Below are 17396 nucleotides of genomic sequence, written 5' to 3' on the forward strand. Positions count from 1 at the left end.
AAAAAAAAAAAAAAGGTGCAACCAGAGTGCTTCTCGAAGGGAAAAATGACGAAGCATTATCTCACACACTTAGGGCATCATGCTGCTAGGAGAGGCTATTCTTTGGAGAGGGACATCATGCGAGGAAAAGGTGGAGAGTTAATAAAAAAGAATAAGACCCTCCTAGATGGATTGACAACAATGACTTTAGCAGTGGGCTTAAGTATGTCAGAAATGATGAGGGTGGCACAGGAAGGGACAGGGTTCAGATCTCTTTTTCCTAATGTTGTTATCATTTGTACTTAACAGTGCCTAACAGCAACATGTTTTTTCTCAGCCTGTTAGTATATATCTTGATGTTAACTAGTTTGTAGTTAATATCTTCTTTAAATAAAGAGAGCACTGATTTTAAAATTAACTAACAGATTTATTTTCAAAGGTCTTCATTGGATCTGTTTATTCAAAAGTCTTCATTAGATCTACTTTATCTGTTCGGAGAACACTGGTAAACAGACTTGGAGAAAGTAAAATATCATGTCTTTTTTTTCCTCTTCTTCAGAATAATTGTTTCATGAACAAATCCCACCATGTGTTCAGTCATAATTTTTAAATAAATAATAAATGCTTTTTGCATAGTAGAAACGTTAAGAGACAGAACTTTTTAAAATATTATGAAGTACCACCAAGAAACCAATCCTCCTGCTGATGAATCAGTTCGAATTCTTACTGATCCTCCATCGGGTTTGTGAGGCTGTGTTTTTGGGGGTTTTTTTGTTTGTTTGTTTTTTTAAGGCAGAAGTACATTTTCTTTATAAATTTGATATCTGCACAGATTTCATTTGGTATCTGTACAGCCCTCTTCTTTGCATTTGTCTCTGACGCTTTAAATCTTAATGGAAGGAGATATTCTGTCTCTCTTCTGTCAGATCAGCTGTTATATTTGAACCACTAACCTTGCTATTAGTATATAATACATTCTAAACATGTTTGCTGTTGTTGTTATGTGTCATCAAGTCGTTTGCGACTCATAGCGACCCTATGTACAACAGCCCTAAACCCTGCTCTATCCTTTGCCAATCGCATTGCCTCTTACACACCCATCCCGATTACCCGAGTCACTGAATCAATCCACCTCATAGAGGGTCTTCCCCTCCTGCGTTGTCCCTCTACTCTACCCAGCATGTTGTCCCTCTCCAAAGACCTGTCTCTCCTTGAAACATGTCCAGAGTATGTCAGACGAAGCCCCAGAATCTTTGCCTCCAAGGAGTAGCCTGGTTTAACCCTCTCTAGGATGAATCTGTTTGTTTTTTTGGCAGTCCATGGTACATTTAAACATGTTTAGTGAGTGAAAATGACCACAACTTGGGCCTTGGAGAATTCACAATCTAATGTTGTAGTGCCATCAAGACAATTAAACCTCATAGTGTCCCTGTGAGCAAGAGATCTGAACCTTGCCCTAGCCTAATAGAAAAGAATTAGTACTATACCTTATTTTGTATATAAAATATGTTTCATATAGAGTAAAAGGAAGATCAGGTTCCAGACTGAAATGCATGTCTTTGATAGGCAAGTCACTTATTTTATCTGGATGTAAGTTTTATAACCTATTAAGTAAAAGGATTAAATTAGAAATGGAAATCTTAGAAATAAAGTGCTTCTTTAAAAATAATATCAATACATCAAAGTCTTTAAGGTTCCAGTTCCTTTAGTTATCTAACATTCTTCAGTTGTCAATGAGGAGTATTTGTTCAAACAACTTTTTATGGTATTGTTACTCTTGTTATTAGTTGGCTTAGAGTTGACTTGTTGATGATGACATATAAAAAAGAATGAAGCATTGTCTAGTTCTAATGCTTTATTCAGGACTGGTATGCTTAAATCCATTTGTACAGTTACTTTATCAGTCCATTATTAAAGGTTTTTGCTTTTCATTGATCCTCTACTAAACATCGTCTGCTCTTCCAGCAGAACCCTTATCTTTTTTTGTAAGTTTATTTCATTTTACATGGCAGCTGCAGTAGAACTTGCAGAAACTGGAACCTTGTGTAAGGCAGAAATATGTAAGTGAAGGAAAACACAAATTATTTCCCCTAATAAAAACAACAGAAAAGTAATAAGGTACACCCTATCAAATGCTAGAAACTTGAGATCCAGAAAAACAGAGCAGAGCCCCTTAGATCTGGTGCTCCCAAGTTTTACTCTATCAATAATTATGAATTTTCTTCAAATAAATAAAGGATAAATTGTTCTTTGTTCTTGTTATGTGCCATCGAGTCGCTTGTGACTCATAGCGACCCTATGTATGAGAGCCCTAAACGCAGTTCTATCCTGTGCCAACCTCGCCATCTCAAACACACTCATTCCCACCACTCCAATCACAAAATCAATCCATCTCATTGAGAGTCTTCCTCTCCTGCACTGTCCCTCCACTCTCCAAAACATGATGTCCCTCTCCAAGGACCACTCCCCTCCTTGCAGCATGCCCAAAGTATGTCAAACGAAGCTTCAGAATCCTTGACTCCAAGGAGCATTCTGGCTTCACCCTCTCCAGGACAAACCTGTTTGCTCTCCTAGCAGTCCATGGTATACTCAACGCTCTTCTCCAGCACCACATCTCAAAGACATCAATTCTCTTTCTATCATCCCCATTGACTGTCCAGCTCTCCAATGCATAGCACGTAATTGCGAAGACTATACCCTGGATCAGGTGCACCTTAATCTCCAGCCTGACGTCGTTGCTCTTCAGTACTCTTGAGAGGTCGCTCATAGCTGACTTTCCCAATGCATTTTGTGTCCTGATTTCCTGGCTGCTGTTACCAAGAGTGTTGAATAGTTTTTAAATATAACTAGATCAATTTTTTTTAAATTAAGCTCATAAACTCTGTTCTAGGGGAAAAAGAAAGGTAACAAACTCAGTCTCAAGAAATTCTCCTCTTTTCTACTCTAAAGATAAGAATAACACATATTTAGATTGCTTAAGTCTATTTCTTTTAAATACTTGGTATGATATAATTAAGAAAATTATTGTGGCTGACTCTGAGAAGAATGGGAATTCCAGAACACTTGATCGTGCTAATGAGAAACCTATACTTGGACCAAGAGGCAGTTGTCATAACAGAGCACGGAAACACTGCATGGTTTAAAATTGGGAAGTGCATATGCCAGGGATGTGTCCTGTCTCCATACCTTTTCAACCTGTATGCAGAACAGATTATCCAGGAGGCTGGGCTCCATGAGGAGAAATGTAGGGTCAACATTGGTGGACGATCTGTCAACAACCTGCGTTATGCAGATAACACAACCCTGCTTGCTGAAACTGCTTGCTGCAGAGGGTCAAGGACTGCAGCCTCCAATACAGATTGAGGCTCAATGTCAAGAAGACAAAGATTCTCACCACTGGACCAATTGTCAGCATCAGGATGGATGGTGAGATTGTTCATAGCTTTAGTTTGCTTGGCTCCACAGTCAACATTCTTGGCACCAGTAGCCAGGAAATTAAAAGACATATTGCGATGGGAAAGTCTTCTGTTAGAGACCTCTCCAAAGTACTGAAGATCAATGGTGTCTCTTTGGAGACTAAGGTGCGTCTGATATAGGCCATGGTCTTTGCTATCACTTGTTATGCATCAGAGAATTGGACAATGACTAAGGAGGATAGAAGGAGAATTGATGCCTTTGAGCTGTGGTGCTGGAGAAGAGTATTGAGGGTACCATTCACTGCTACGAAAACAAACAGATTCATCCTGGAAAGGGTTAAATCGGGTGGCTCCTTGGAGGCAAGGATTCTGAGGCTCCATCTAACATACTTTGGACATGTTGTAAGAAAGTACAGGTCCTTGGAGAAGGACATCATGCTTGGTAGGGTGGAGGGACGGCGCAGGAGGGGCAGACCCTCTATGAGGTGGATTGATTCAGTGACTGGGGTAATCGGGATGGGTGTTTCAGATACAGTCCGATTGGCACAGGACAGATCAGAATTTAGGGCTGTTGTACATAGGGTCGCTATGAGTCGCAAGCAACTTGATGGCACATAACAGCAACAACAATAATATATAGCTTGCTATTTATTAGATGCTTTATGTACTTGAGTATCATTTCTCACTATGCATTTGCTACAGTTTTACTGATAATTTTATGTGAATGTTTGTTAGCTTATTTCTAAAATATAAGGTATTTTATCTCACATCTTAGAAGTCTGGAAGTGTCTCATATCTTAAAAATGAAATAATTTCCATTTAAATTACCTCAGTTAATTATCATATTTATCCAGTGACTTATAACTCATTATTTTCCTTTTATACATAAGAAAGTGGGCTCAGAGAGTATAACACAATTAGTAAATGGTAAAGTGGAGAATGTGTAATTATTTAGCTTGTCGTATTCCGTTCTGTAAGATACAATATATCTGTGATATCAAATTAACTAAGATGACCATAGGAAGTGATACAGTACTTTTTTAAAAGAAAAATTTAAGTATTAATACCCTTACTGATAAAAATTGGTTCTTTATCAATCCTAAGAATTTGTTATAGTAAGTAATTATCATAAACACTATTAAAGGCTGTTAAAATACCACTGAGAATTTTAAAGATCAGTGCAATTTATCTGATTTGAATACTTCCATTTAAATATTTCTTGTTTTTATTGAAATGAAAGTACATATACAAGTGGAATTTCACACAAAGATGAATTGATAAACCATCAGTCTTTTTAGGGAATATTTATTCCATTAAAAAATAAAAAAATGGTTGAAGTGAATTTGCAAATTTTTCCCTCCTGCAATGCAGATCTGACAGGAGCTCAAGATGGAAGTGTCAGAATGTTTGAATGGGGCCATTCTCAACAGATAACGTGTTTTCGATCTGGAGGCAATTCAAGAGTTACCAGAATGAGATTTAACTATCAAGGAAATAAGGTATTATATTGAAACATCATTTCAAAGCTGCTTTTATTGTATTGAGGCTTGTAAATATTAATAGAGTTTCTAAAGAAACTAGTTTTGTTATTTTAAAACACAAATTTTATTGGTTTGGTTTTTTTTTTCATCTCAATGAACACTTTAGTCTTCCTGGGAGTACCTTGTATCTGTCCTTTAAATTCACTAAAATATTTGACTTTTAGAACTAAATGGTTCCAAGAGAAGTATTTCTTTTCAATAAGTACTTATAATTTTCTTTATTCTCTGGAACTTATTGGAAATATATTCTCCCTGTCCCAAATCTACTCTGTTACCAGGTGATTTATTTGTACATTAAAGTTTTGAAAAACATTGTTCAAGAGCACACAGCAAACTGTGGCCTGACTACCTATTTTCTCAATAACTCTTCATTGGAATACTTCTATGCCTCTTTGTTTTCAGATCTGCAGTTCCACTGTTAATGACAGACTTCAGGAAGACAGGGGCCATATTACTCTCAAACATAAAATATTTACTATACCTTTTTTTTAAACTATGTTTTTAAACTATGTCAGTTATCCTGATCTACTAGCTCAAACTGTCTCTTTCTGCCCCTAGCATATCAGTGTTGTTGTTGTGTACAGTAGAGTCAGAACCGACCCGGAGCTGACCCTCTGGTGGGTTGCCCATCTTTCTCCCGTGGAACAGCTGGTGACCTTGAACCATGTGCCTTCAGGATTACAGCGCAACTTCTTGCCACTAGGCCACCACTGTTGTATCACTGACACTGTATCATATACTCTTAAAATTTTGCTTCATAACTATATGGAGTGTTAACATTATTTTGTGTAAAAAAAAGAAATCAAGTGATAGAGTATATAAAAATGTTGCAGTATATGAGATGTGCTACATATGCTGAGAATTTAAGTTCAGGAGAATGAGGCAAAGGGAATGCGAAGATGTACTATCACCCAAGGGTTATATAAGTGATTTTTTTGACGAAGCATGGCCCTGAAGGTAACAAGCAGCTATTGATATGCCATGAAAAATCAAGCTGAACGTACCATGGACTGCCAAAAGAACAAACAGGTCTGTCCTGGAAAGGTAGAACCAAGGCTGCTCTTTGGAGGCTAGGATTTTGAAACTCAGTTTCACATACTTTGAGCACATGGCCAGGAGGGACTGGTCCTTGGGGGGGATCATCATGTTCGAAAGGGTGGAGGGACAGTGCAGGAGAGGAAGACCTCAGATGAGGCGTATTGATAGAGTGACTGAGGCAGTGGGGGTAGGTACAGGGCAGGCTTCAGAGCTGTTTTACATAGTGTCACTGTGAGTTGTAGCCAACTCAGTGGTACATAGCAACAATAAAAACATAAATGATATTTTATTGTTCTTTTCAAGAACTCTTCAAGACTCAGAATATATAGAATTAAACCCAGCTTCTCAGCCTGTCATCAACTATCAATCATCACCTTCTATAATCTGATTTATATCCCTTTTTACAAACATATCTACATCTTTTGTTGTTCTTGTTGATTGCCTTCAAGTGAAACACGACTCATAGCAACCCTATGAATAAAAGGCCTGGAGCCCCTCTACAACTACTGACATTTATAGAGTTTCCAGAGGCCTGTTGTTTAGGAAGTGGATGCCACTCCTGCTTCCAGACCTGTCTACCCCTCCTAAAAAAGGAAAGAATTCAAAAGAATGAACCATTAAAAAAATACCTGTAACAAAGTATTGTTTGTATTTTTAACACTAGTTCTTCCAAATCAAATTTCTAGCAAGTTAAATAACTTTGATTCGACCAGGGATTTTAATATTCTGTTTCCCAAAGAATTATGAATAATCAATAATCCTGACCGATAATTGAGACATTATAATAGAAAGGACTTGTTTATTTTCCTCTATAAAAGAAATAAATGTTTTAATATCTAGCATTTCCTATTATGTAACACAGTGGTACTACCATTTCAGATGGAATTATTTCAGTTATCAATTTTGAATGATATAAAACTTTGGCAGTTTGTTAGTATTACCAAGTCAGCTGTGACTCATAGCCAACCTATGAAAAGCAGATCAGAACCTTATTAGATTTTGTACCATCTTCCCCTAACTCTACCATATTTCAAGTACACTGTTATATTTTATAGTCACTGTGTCAGTACATCTCCTTGAGGTAAGGGTGTTCCTGTCTTTTGCTGATCCTCTCTACTTTGGCTAGCATGTTACATTTTTTCAGGGCCTATGAGGCCACCCTTACCTCTAAATGGAGCACTGATTGCAATTCTTCCAAGACAGATTTGTTTACTATTTTGACAGTCCATTGTATATTTATAGTTTTGTTCAACACCACTATTCAAATGCATTTGTTTTTCTTCAGTCATTCTAGTTGTTGTCCAACTTTTAGATTCATACATTTCCTGATTTTAAACCATACATTGTTCCCTTGTTCTTTTTGGATGACTGCTGCTTGGTTTGTGTTTAGATCTCACATGAGCACAATTAAATGTTCTGACATTGCCATCCTTCTCAATGTTAGCCAGAGTTTGTTATGCACACAGTCAAATTATTTTTCATAGTCAGTAAAACTTTAGTCAACCTCTTTCTGCTATTCTCTGCCATCATCCAAGAACCCTCTCACATCTGCAGTTCTATAATTTGTCCCTTGGCTTCTCCTGAATCCAGCTTGAATTTCTGGAGATTCGATATACTATTTCCGCTATGTTTCAATCATCTCCAAGATTTTACTTGACATGTGGCATTCATGTTATTTGATAATTTTTTGCATTCTTGAGCACTTTCTTTTAAAAAAAAAAAAAGGAGAGGGAACAAATATTAATCTCTTCCAGTCAGTTGGCCAAGGATCTGTCATCCAAATTTCTTGACATAGACTAGTAAGTCCAGGGCTGCATCTATTTGTTGAACATGTCAGTGTTATTCCATCAATTCCTGGAGTTATTTTTCCCAGTGCTTTCAGTGCAGATTTAATTTCTCCCTTCATTACCATTGGTTCTTCATCATATGCTACTTCCTGAAAAGGTTCATTACCAGCCTTTTTTTGTTGGTACAGTGACTCTGTGTTTTGTTTTGTTTTTTTAAATGTTTCCTGTATCATCAAAGATTTTGCCTCTAGAATCTTCCGGTATAACAACTTGAGTCTTGAATTTCTTCTTCAGTTCTTTCAGCTTGAAAGTCTCCTTCCCTTTTGGTTTTCTAACTTTTATTCTGTTCTTTGCAGATTTCAGTATAATAATTTGCTTTTTCTTGACAAGCTGCACTTTAAAATCTTTTCTATAACTCTTTTTTTAAAAAAATCCTTCCTTTGTGGTACAAGTTTCAGAGTCTGTTCTGGCATCTTTTTTTTTTCTGTCCTTATGATAACCGTATTATATGGCCCTACTGGTCCAGTGGTTAAATGATGAGCTGTTAACCAAAAAGGCAAGGGTTTGAACCCACTAACCTAATTCTGAAGGAAAAGCGTGATGCATTCAGCTTTCCTATGGGTTACATCTTTGGAAACCCTATTAGGCTGTTTTCTCTGTCCTGTCAGGTCATAGGAAGCTTTGGTGGTGTAATCCACGGGGAGTTATATTGCTGATCCAAAGGCTGTGAATCTCCATGATTTGATCCTCCATCAGTTCCGCAGAAAGATGAGCTGTCCCTTTCTTGCAATTGCCAACCTCAGAAAACCCATGAGGATAGCTATGGGCTAGAACCAACTTGATGAGATGACTTTGAATTAGTTCACAGGGTGACTGGGTTCTGGTAGCATAGTCCATAGTGTATTTTGCTGTTGACCAAAAGGCCTATATGCTTGATGGTTTGACCCACAACTCTGTGGAAGAAAAATAGAGTCTCCTATAAGGATTTACTTAGAAGCAGGAGTGGCGTCCACTTCCTTAATAACATGCCTCCAGAAACTCTACAAACTTTGATAAATGTCAGTGGTTGTAAAGGAGCTTCAGACCTTTTATTCATGGGCTCGAAGGCAATCAACAACAACATTTATATATATACTCTCTAAAATCTGTTAGAGCGGTGCTATGAGTCAAAATTCACCCTGCAGCTGTGAGTTTAAGTTTATAGGGTCAGAAAGAGTCAGAATAATTAGGAGTGGTTTGGGTGTCTGCACTATTGTGGAGTTTTTTCCTATTTAAATAGTCAAAGATATTTTGGGGTTATTTTGTTTATTGGGGTTAATTTTTGTATTGATATTTTAATGAAAGTTTGCTGAGAACTGCTATTTCCATTCTTTCATTGTTGCACATCTTCCTTCCTAACCCCCCTGTTCACTTTTCTCTTTAAAAATTTTTTTTCATTGTTGCACAGTTTCCTCCACCACCACCACCACCCGCCCAGTCCACTTTCCTATGCACCTCTTGTTCTGGACTGTTGTCATGAAATAATACCTAATTATATATTCCTTTTAAACAATTCTTTCCGTCATCTGTTGCATTGCAGTGTATATTATTTATATCCTCTTTTCTTAGTTTTCCTCCAAATCCTATGTCAGTCCTGTTTTATAACAGTGACATTATTTTGTGATTGAGATATTTCACTCAACATAATGTCCTTCAGGGTCACACTTTTTGTATATTTCATGAGTTCCTTGTTTTTCAGTGCTGTGTAGTATTCCATTGAATGAATATACCACAGTTTCTCTCTCCACTAGTTTGTTGGTGGGCACTTGGGTTGTTTCCAATTCTTTGCTATTGTGAACAAAGCAGCAGTAAACATAAGTGTGTATTGATCTGCTTGGGTGACAGTTCTGGTTTTTTAGGATATATTCCCAGTAGTGGAATTGCTAGGTCAAATGGTATTTCTATTTCCATTTTTCTGAGAAAGTACCATGCTGCCTTTCATAGTGGTTGCACCATTTTACACTCCCAAAAACAGTGAATAAGAGTTCCAGTTTCTTCACAACCTCACCAGCATTTGTTGTTTGCTGCTTTGTTGAATTTTGCTATTCTTACTGTGGTGAGGTGTTATCTCGTTGTTTTCATTTGCATCTCTCTTAGAGCTAGGGATTTTTAACATTTCTTCATGTGTTTATTTGCTGTCTGAATGTCTGCTCATATCCTGTTCCCATTTTGCAATTGGATTATTTTCGTTTATCTTGTTGTGGTGCTTGAGTATTTTATAAATTCTAGATATATAAGTATCTTATCAGACATGTTATTACAAAATTTTTTTTCCCCAGTCTGTGGTTTTCTTTTTTGACTACTGGAGAAGTTTTTGGATGTGCATAAGGATTTTTTCTTAGACACATTCATCTATTTTATCCTCTCCTGGTTGTAGGTTTTTCAAGATGTTTGGAAAACAGTTCATGTTGTGGATGAGGACTTCTAGAATTCTTCCAAGCTTTTCTGTAATGAAGTTTATAGTCCTTCGTTTTAATCCTAGGCCTTAGATCCACTTTTGAGTTGGTTTTTGTCTATGGTGTGAGGTGTGAGTCTTCATTGAGTTTTCTGCAGACAGTTTTCCAAGTTTGCCAACACCATTTGTTAAAAAGGTTGTCATTTCCCCACTTGACTGATTTCATCTCCTTGTCAAAAATCAGTTGACCATAGGTGGTGGTGGTGGTTGTTGTTGTTGTTGTTGTTGTTGTTATTATGTGCTGTCGAGTCTCTTGTGACTCATAGCGACCCTATGTACAACAACCCTAAACTCTGCTCTGTCCTATGCCAACTGCACTGTCTCTGACACTCCCATCCCAATTATCCCAGTCACTGAATCAATCCACCTCATAGAGGGCCTTCCTCTCCTACGCTGTCCGTCCACCCTCCCAAGCATGATGTCCCTCTCTAAGGACCGGTCTCTCCTCACAACATGTCCAAAGTAAGTTAGACGGAGCCTCAGAATCCTTGCCTCCAAGGAGCCACCCGGTTTAACCCTCTCCAGGACAAATCTGTTTGTTTTCCTAGCAGTCCATGGTATTCTCAATACTCTTCTCCAGCACCACAGCTCAAAGGCATCAATTCTCCTTCTATCCTCCTTGGTCATTGTCCAACTCTCTGATGCATACCAGGTGATTGCGAAGACCATGGCCTGTATCAGACGCACCTTAGTCTCCAGAGAGACACCATTGCTCTTCAGTATTATGGAGAGGTCCCTAACAGCAGACTTTCCCATTGCAAAGCGCCTTTTAATTTCCTGGCTGCTGGTGCCAAGACTCTTGACTGTGGAGCCAAGCAAACTAAAGCTGTGTATAATCTCAATCTCTTCACCATCCATCCTGATGCTGCCAATTGGTCCAGTGGTGAGAATCTTTGTCTTCTTGACATTGAGCCTCAATCCATATTGTAGGCTGCAGTCCTTGACTCTCTGCAGTAGGCGCTTCAGGTCCTCTTCAGTTTCAGCAAGCAGGGTTGTGTGATCCGCATAACTCAGATTGTTGATAAATCGTCCACCAATCTTGACCCCACATTTCTCCTCATAGAGCCCAGCCTCCCGGATAATCTGTTCTGCATATATCTGCATATAGGTTGAAAAGGTATGGAGATAGGATGCATCCCTGGCATACGCCCTTCCCAATTTTGGACCATAAAGTGTTCCCTTGCTCTGTTCTGATGACTGCCTCCTGGTCCAAGTATAAGTTTCGCATTAGAATGACCAAGTGTTCTGGGATTCCCATTCTTCTCAGAGTCAGCCATAGTTTGTTATGATCTACACAGTCAAATGCCTTTGCATAGTCAATGAAACACAGATAGAACATTCCTCTGGTATTCCCTGCCTTCAGCCAAGATCCATCTAACATCAGCTACAATATCCCTAGTACCACAACCCCTTCTAAACCCAGCCTGGACTTCTGGTAGTTCTCTGTTGATGTGCTATTCCAATCATCTTTGGATAATCTTCAGTAAAATCTTGCTTGCATGTGAAACCAGTGAGATTGTTCTATAGTTTCCACATTCTGTTGGGTCACCTTTCTTTGGGATAGGAACAAATATCGATCTCTTTCAGTCAGTTGGCCAAGTGGTTGTTCTCCAGATTTCTTGGCACAACTTGGTGAGCACGTCCATGGCAGCATGTGTTAACTGAAATATGTCAATTGGTATACCATCTATTTCTGGAGCCTTATTTTTTTGCCATTTCCTTCAAAGCAGCCTGAACTACTTCTTTCATCACCGTAGGCTCTTGCTCATATGTTGTTTCATGAAATTCTTCTGTATCTTCCAGTTCCTTTTGATACAGTGACCATAGGTAGATGAGCTAATATTTTGGTTCTCAAGTCTATTCCATTGATCTGTCACTGTATTGGTACCACACTATCTTGACCACTACAGCTGTGTAGTAGGATTTGAAATCAGGGCTTGAGATACCTCCAACCTTATTTCTCTTTTTCAGGAGTACTTTGCTTATTTTCGGTCTCTTTCCATTCCAGATGAAAGTACAAATTGGCTTTTCCATCTCATTAAAAAATGGAATTTTTATTTGTATTGGGATTGCATTCAACTTATAGATTGCCATTCGTAGAATTGTCATTTTCACAATATTGAGTCTTCCTCTCCAAGAGCATGGTATATTCTTCCATTTCTCCAGGTCTCTTCTTGTTTCTTGTAGTAATGTTTTGTAATTTTGTTTGAATAGGTCTTTTGTGTTTCTGGTTAGATTTATTCCCAGGTATTTAATCTTGTGATTAGCTATTGTGATGGGTATCGTTCTCCTTAGCTCCATCCAGTTCTGTATTCTCTTTGTCACTGTAGGGAAATCAAATTGGTTTCATATGTTGATCTTGTATCCTGCCACTTTGATGAATTGGTCAACTATGTCCAGCGGTTTTCTCACTGAGTTGGGGTTATCTAAGTATACTATCATATCATCTGCGTATAGAGATAATTTTACCTCCTCTTTGCCAATTTCTTTCTTAACAATGTCCAATTTTCCTATATTCATGCTTCTCACATTCCACGTTCCAATCACTAGTGTCTCCTTACAGCTATTCCTCTTCCTCTGTGTTTCCATTTCTAAGATTTTAGTTCCCATTGCCATGTCTGTTGGTCCAAATGATAGTCTAAGTGTGCTCTCTTGTACATAGGGTTTTCGAAGACCTGTCATTTCAGAAGTGAATGTCCAATCCTTCTTCCTAGTCTGTCTCAATCTTTAAATATATATAATAGCATGTGACAAACATTCCGTAGAAAACAACAGATGAAAGGGAGCTCTGGTGGTCTAGTGGAAAGGAGCTGCAACTACAATCACAGAGGCGCACGGTTTGAATCCACCAGATCCTCTGCCGGGGGAAGGAGGAACAATCTCCTTCTGTACTAGTCAGATCTGATTTGACGGTACTCTCACACAAAAATAATAAAATTAAAAAAAGAAAAGAAAACAACAGATGAAAGACTTTTGCCCAGTTATTTTTTTTTTAATTTTTCTTTTGCCCAGTTATAAAAATGACCAATAGATTCAGTGTTACTGCCCACCCCCACTACATGTTGCTGTTGTTGGTTTGTTTTTTGGTTTTGTTTTGTTTTTTTATCCACCCTTTCCTTCATCCACCACCATCCCTTCCTACTTTTGTCTACAGTATTCAACACCCATCTCCCATTGACCAGCCCCTGATGTGATGGCCTAAGTCTCAAGCTATCAGTATTTCTGGGATTCTGAACATATCGTGCTGCTGTCAGTCTTCTATGATGCAGCCAATATGACTTCAATTTAAAGTTGTTAAGTACAACTGTAATGTGCAACTTCTTTTCCTGTAAGTTTCTGAGAAAAAGTCCTTGTTCTTAGACTTCCACTCCAGGATTGCCTTCTCATGGGTTAATACTGCTTGTCTTCGATTTGAAGCCAGGTTTGGATACCTGTTATTTCCTTCTCTTGTCTTATTGCTATCACTAAGACTTGCAATATAATATTGAGTAGGAGAGCTGATAGTGGACAGTCTTGCTTAGTTCTTGTTCTTGGAGGGAATGCCTTTAATTGCTCTCCATTAGGAATGATGTTGGCTCTTGGGTTTACATATGTACATTTTACTATTTGAGGAATTTCGCCTCTATTCCTATTTTGTTGAGTGTTTTAATCAGGTAAGGGTGTTGGATTTTATCAAAGGACTTTTTTGCATCCATTGATGGGATCATGTGATTCTTGTTCTTTGCTTTGTTAATGTGATTAATTACACTGATTGTTTTTCTCATGTTGAACTATCCATGTATACCTGTTATGAATCCCACGTGGTCATGTGATTTTTTTAAAAAAAATGTTTTGTTGGATTCTATTGGCCAGGATTTTATTCAGGATTTTTGCATCTCTGTTTATGAGAAATATTGGCCTATATGTTTCTATTTTGGTAGTGTCTTCTCCTGACTTTGATATCAAGGATATGTTTGCTTTATAGAATGAGTCTGGGAGAATTCTGTCTTTCTCTGTTTTCTGAAATACATTATGTAGAATTGATTACAGTTCTCTCAATGTTTGATAAAATTCATTTGTAAAGCCATCTGGTCCAGGGCTTTGTTGTTTTTGTTGTTGAAAGTTTTTTTATTACCTGTTCAATTGAAAATAGTCAAAGATATTTGTATTAAAATCAACAACTTTTTTAATAATACAGAAAATTAAAAATTGTCTGTTAAGGAAACATTTAATAATTGTAGTGTAATACTTCAAAGTACAAAAATGAAGAATATTTATAGTTGACTCTTAAACAACACAGAGTGGGGTTGGAATGAAAAACTACATAAAACTTATAGTTGCCCATTGCAGGACAAACCCTGATGGCATAGTCATGCCACTGACCACTTGTTCCTCAGGAGAAAGACAGGCATTCACCTCTCTTATGATTTATAGCCTTAGAAACTCAATAAAGGGGGGTGACTATGAGTTGACTCTGAATGAAACACAGTTGAGTTTTACAGTATTTTTGGTCCTTCAACAACATGAATTTGAATTACTGGGCTGACCCTGTAACAACATGTTTAGTATTGCAGGTATCCATGTAAATACCTGATGCCACTACTTAGCTGAAGCTATTCATCATTCAAGGATGAACTGCTTCCTCAGCTATGAATAACAGCACAGGAGAGAAAATCCAAATATACATGAACACTGAGCTGTAGGGCCAGCTATGAGTCGGTTCCAACTCTATGGTACATAACAACAACATTTATAAAATTATATTTATGTTAAAATATATCTGTAGACGCCAGCTGCTTCACAGGGGAAAGATTAGCAGTATCATTTAGTGTCTCAGAAGCTACTGAAGCATCGGCTATGAGTCAATAGTAATAAGTGAGTTAGTGATAGACACTGTATGTTGTGCGTAAATATGCATATATACACATGGAGATAAAGAGAGATCTTCATCTCCATTTCCATTAATTCAGAATGGAATAGTAGACACTGTAAATCACATAAAAGGATATTGTCCATCTTTCCTCCACTGAACCCAGTGGTGCATTTGAACCACCTGAGAAACACTTCCAGGGCAGCACAACTTCTAAGGATTACACCATCTTGTAAATACACCAAAATTTGAAAATATCTAGGTATAGATACATATATATCTCCATATAGTGTTTTCTATTAGCATATTGCCCTGTTAACCTTTAGGTCATGCCTCTCCAGCAGTTGGAATCCACTCTGCAGGAGAAAAATGAGAACTCTCCTCTTCCTCTGAAATCCAATAAAGAGTCACTCTGAGAATTAACTCTTTGTAAGGGAGTTAGTTTAATAGACTGTTTGCCTGACATTTGTATCTCTCATGTCTACATTGTAATTTTATAAATCATAGCATAGACGAAGTGGAAAAATAAATGAATTTGTCACATGTTTATAATAGTCAATATAAGTCATAACAAGAGTAAAATACTAAATATGACATTCTATATTAAAAATTTTTAAAACATTTTCTTCCTCAGTTTGGAATAGTCGATGCTGATGGATATTTAAGTTTGTATCAAACAAACTGGAAATGTTGCCCAGTTACTGGCAGTATACCTAAACCATATCTGGTAAGTCAATCATTTTTACCTTGGGAAAAAAAATGTTTTTGTTTTAAGGAAACAAAAAAATATCTTTTTTTTATGCCAGAAATATTAATGCTAACAAGTAAAATCTAATCTTATTTAATCACATTGCTATAATCTTCTACTTTGTATTCTGTGACAATAACTGTGTGGAAATGGAAAGTATATCTACTCTTTGGTGGTGGTGGTTGTTAAGTGCCATAGAGTCATAGACAACCCATAGCGACCCTATGAGTGAAAGTCTTGAACACAAAACTTTGATCTTTTCTCCAAGTTCATACAGTTTCTGAAGCCAAGCTTTTTTTTTTTGAAAGTAGATGCCAATCCCACTGTTTCCAAGCCTGTTTTATTCAGGAGATCTACAAAAACCAGACCTAAAAAAAAAACAAAACAAAAAAACCACAAAACAAAAAACCCGGCCTATAGGCCTGAGGGCCCAAAAGCCTTTTTAAAGCCAAGGCCCCGAGCAAAGCCACACCCTACTTTCAACCCCAAACCTAACTTAGCAAAATTAATTTGTGTTAATTCAAAATAATATTGCAGAGAACCATACAGAACTGATAATTTAATTTTTTTTTATCTGCGTTTTTTTTAAAAAAAATATTGATTCATCTCTGTTCAGGACTGTGCAGGCAAAACAAACATCTGTAACTTATGAAACTCTATGTATCTTTAATATATTCTTCATTGAAAGCCTTTATAAGACTAAGCAATACCTATTAGGAAAAAGTTAAATATATAGGGAAGATAAATAAGGTTAAATTATACAGATTTGGATTTGATGAGTCTCTTAGTTTTAGGGTTCTCCAAAGAAGCAAAATTAATGAAACTTATATATGTAGAGAAAAGGGGGAAAATTCTCTCAAAGAAATGGTTCATTTGCTTGCAGACTCTGGCAATTTTCAGGTTCATGTGTCAATTATCAGCAGAAAGATAGCTTCAGAAGCTGACAGGTCCAAAGTTGGCAGACAGGGCAGCAGACTGCTGCGTTTGGATGCTGATGAATCCAAGGTCTACAGGTAAGGCCTGGGATGAAGATGAAGTTCCAAGAAGATGAAACAGATGGAGGCAAAAAGCTAGCTAAGTTTGTCATAGAATACATGTATATTCAATGTGGGCCACAACTCTACAGAGACTTCCCTATATCAATAAGACATAATTTTATCACCACATAACTACCTCTGTTCTTGCCTCATTAACATCACTGAGGTTAGGATATATAGTACACAAAATTATTACATTATATGGGGAATCATAGTCACAATAGTCACCACCAGAGTGATTAAAGTAGGTTTTGTTTGTTTTAAGAACCCAACATCGAACCTACTGCCAAGAGGGTCTTGTGAGATGGGGGTGGTGATTTTGGCATACTCATTTTTTATTAAAAGCAAACATTTGCCTTGACTAAGCCTCCCCTGGGTTCCAAGAAAACAAACAGATTCATCCTAGAGAGGGTTAAACCAGGCTGCTCCTTGGAGGCAAGGATTCTGGGGCTTTGCCTGACATATTTTGGACATGTTGTAAGAAGAGACAGGTCTTTAGAGAGGGAC

At 37.5% G+C, this 17396-nt stretch overlaps 1 protein-coding gene across 1 annotated transcript in view; it reads left to right on the plus strand.

The window, feature by feature from the left end:
• The window catches only part of DMXL1 (Dmx-like 1), a 207688-nt gene that overhangs the window by 175169 nt on the left and 15123 nt on the right, over positions 1–17396 (plus strand). Inside the window, exons 38-39 of the mRNA XM_006885987.1 lie at positions 4767–4894; positions 15739–15831. Of these exons, the coding sequence (XP_006886049.1) occupies positions 4767–4894; positions 15739–15831 (221 nt within the window). The remainder of the gene's footprint in view (positions 1–4766; positions 4895–15738; positions 15832–17396) is intronic.

The sequence above is a fragment of the Elephantulus edwardii genome, unplaced genomic scaffold, assembly GCF_000299155.1.
Source record: "Elephantulus edwardii isolate Elephantulus edwardi_28Jun2011 unplaced genomic scaffold, EleEdw1.0 scaffold00046, whole genome shotgun sequence".
Taxonomy (NCBI): Eukaryota; Metazoa; Chordata; class Mammalia; order Macroscelidea; family Macroscelididae; genus Elephantulus; species Elephantulus edwardii.